The 2,500-nt window shown below is 45.4% G+C and overlaps 1 protein-coding gene across 1 annotated transcript; it reads right to left on the reverse strand.

Moving 5' to 3' along the window:
* Positions 1-647: 647 nt before the first annotated feature.
* LOC137958455 (aspartyl protease AED3-like) lies at positions 648-2,211 on the reverse strand. The gene has a single exon (XM_068805488.1). The coding sequence runs from the start codon at positions 2,068-2,070 to the stop codon at positions 823-825; it is 1,248 nt and encodes a 415-aa protein (XP_068661589.1). The 5' UTR covers positions 2,071-2,211; the 3' UTR covers positions 648-822.
* Positions 2,212-2,500: the final 289 nt, after the last annotated feature.

Raw genomic sequence — 2,500 nt, forward strand, 5'->3', positions numbered from 1 at the left:
AAATCTGAAGTCATTCAATTCCCATTATTTTAGGCTAGTTACAAGTATTTAGTTGGAAAAGGATGAGTTAGGCCACAATTGTAATTTTTATTCATTTTATTTATAAATAAATAGTTTTATTTTTATTTTTAATTATTTATTAATTTAAAAAAGTTAAAATATATTCTATTTTCTTTAAATAAAACTATCTTATAAAATTTAATCTATAAAAGTAATTTTGTATAATAAAATACCCACTTTTTATTTACATAAATTTACTATATTTAATTAATTTTTGAAGAGTGAGAATTTAGTTTGATTAAGCATTTGGATATTATAAAAGAAAATTTTGTTTAAGTAATTTATTTACATATATTTAATTAAATAAATAAGTTTTATTTATTTATTAATTCAAACAAAGTAAAATCAATCTTAATTTATTAATAAAAAAATTAAATAAAAACTATATTTTAAAACTTAAATCTTTTACAATATTTTATTAATAAATTTCTTATGTGTTAACCCCCCCTTTAAAATTAAAAAAAGGTTTGGCCTACCAAAAAAACACTTTAGATGATGCACGGGATAGCGAACTACAACTTTCAAATATTATAGTGTTCAGTGGGGGTAGAGAGGTGGCGTTAATGGAGGAGGAGATGAACGTGAACTCCGTGGGAATATAGTAGCTGAGGCATTCATAGTCATAATTGATACACACACACTGGTCTCCTTTTTAGCAACCACTCTGCAATCTCCTTCATTCCAACATTAAGAAACTAATTAATCTCGGAAAGCACGCACTGACAACGGACAAACTATGTCAGGGAAGCATCTCAGATCTGATCAGGAACAGGTTTCACGGGCTACGCCCACCCTGTTGTTCGCCACATCAAACAGAATCCTGTGATTCTGCTGCTGCATGTTAGCGATCACGTTCACTACGGAGTTCACGTTCGCCGGTGCCGCTGCCATCGCCAGGCACGTGATGCCTCCCGCCGTGCTGTGGATCAGTAGGTTGTCTGGAGGCAGCGTCACGTTCATTCCACTGAACAAGAACGTCATGGTCGGAGATACGATGGGTTCGGAGTAGCAGGTGTCGAACCCGCCGAGGGACGTCACCGGTTTGTTGATCCTCCGCCTGAATTCGTTTCTTACGGCCTCGTATGCTGGAGTCACGAGCCGGGTGAAGACGGTTCCGGAGTCTATCACGGTTCCGGCACCGGTGGCTGGGTTAAAGGCCAGAGCGCTCACCGGGATGTCCACTATTTTCCGCCCGACGCGAATGCCGGTGAGGCCGACGTAGTAGAGGGAAGATCGGCGGGGGTTCCTGAGAAGTGGAGTGGTCTTGATGCGAATGGGCTGGCCCGTGACGCCGAGCCTCAGCGAGCCGGAGAAGTTGGGCGACTTGATGGAGGGGAGACAGTAGGAGAAGGTGGAGTGGTACGTGGAATCGGTCTGCGAGAGGAGGGAAAGCGGACCTCGGCCGAGACCGAGAAGACCCTGCGGCGGAACAGACGAACCCGTCACCTTCCGGAGACACGCGAAGTTGTAGGTCGGCACGGCATCAGGTCCGAGCATGAGAGTGTCCTGCGAGAGGTCCGCAGAGAAGGAGGAGGTCCCATAGGTGAGGTTGAAGGAGCAGGCACTAGTGGGTTCCTTGCAAGTGGGGTTGGGAACTTGGCGGCATGCCGGCGCCCCGCAGGTGAGGGACTTGTACTCGGGCGACTTGGCTGTGTCGAAAAAGGTGGAGGAACAACCGACGCAGCCGGAGCAAGGCAGCCAGGCGGCGTCGTTGCTGGTATCCATGGCCATGAGGAGGGTCTGCGGTGGAGTCCCCACGCTAACGCGTACTATGTAGTTGGCTGTCTGGGTGACCTGCCGACCGGAGGCAATTGGGACGGACGTCCGCTTTGTTGCGAGGCTGGCGAGATAGAGAAAGCGAGCGTTATCTTTGTCGAACATCTCAAAGAGGGTATCCTCCCATGAATTGGAAGAGCGAGGATTGACTGCATGGGTGACGGTGAGTGTTGTAGCTTGCACTGTACAGAAGACACATGCTAAGCAGATTAGAACAGAAGAAAGCGTCGCCATGACTCTCTCTCTCTCTCTCTCCCGATCGACCTAAAGCCTGTTAATATTTCTTCTCTTCGGTGTGGAGTGCACGATAAAGGGGAGCAGGTTGGGTCTATTAGTACTAGTAGTGACTGAATAAGTGGAAGTGGAACTGTGGAAGGAGAGGAGAGTATGGCAACAGACTGTATTCCATTCATAAAAGTTTTTAACTTTTGAATCTGGAGCTATGTTGTGAATGCTGTCCTTATCTGTCATGTCCCTCACCCGCACTCGCCTGTTCCGAGAGGAAATAACTTTTTTACTCGGTAGAATTGCCTTTATCCTTCTTTCCGAATCCGCGCCGCGCCCACGGGGGCCTTTGGCCTCCTTCACTCTTGGCTTTTCATTGAGGTTATCATTTCTTCACTAGTCGTTGACGAGATTTTTCCCAGTGAGGGCTAATGTTTAT

The sequence above is a fragment of the Aristolochia californica genome, unplaced genomic scaffold, assembly GCF_029961685.1.
Source record: "Aristolochia californica isolate CCGP_79_NKW_82.1479 unplaced genomic scaffold, dmAriCali1.0.hap1 SCAF_3, whole genome shotgun sequence".
NCBI lineage: Eukaryota > Viridiplantae > Streptophyta > Magnoliopsida > Piperales > Aristolochiaceae > Aristolochia > Aristolochia californica.

What these genes read in the sequence shown, in the direction of transcription:
- LOC137958455 (XM_068805488.1), bottom strand. Translation starts at nt 2,070, where the DNA reads ATGGCGACGCTTTCTTCTGTTCTAATCTGCTTAGCATGTGTCTTCTGT.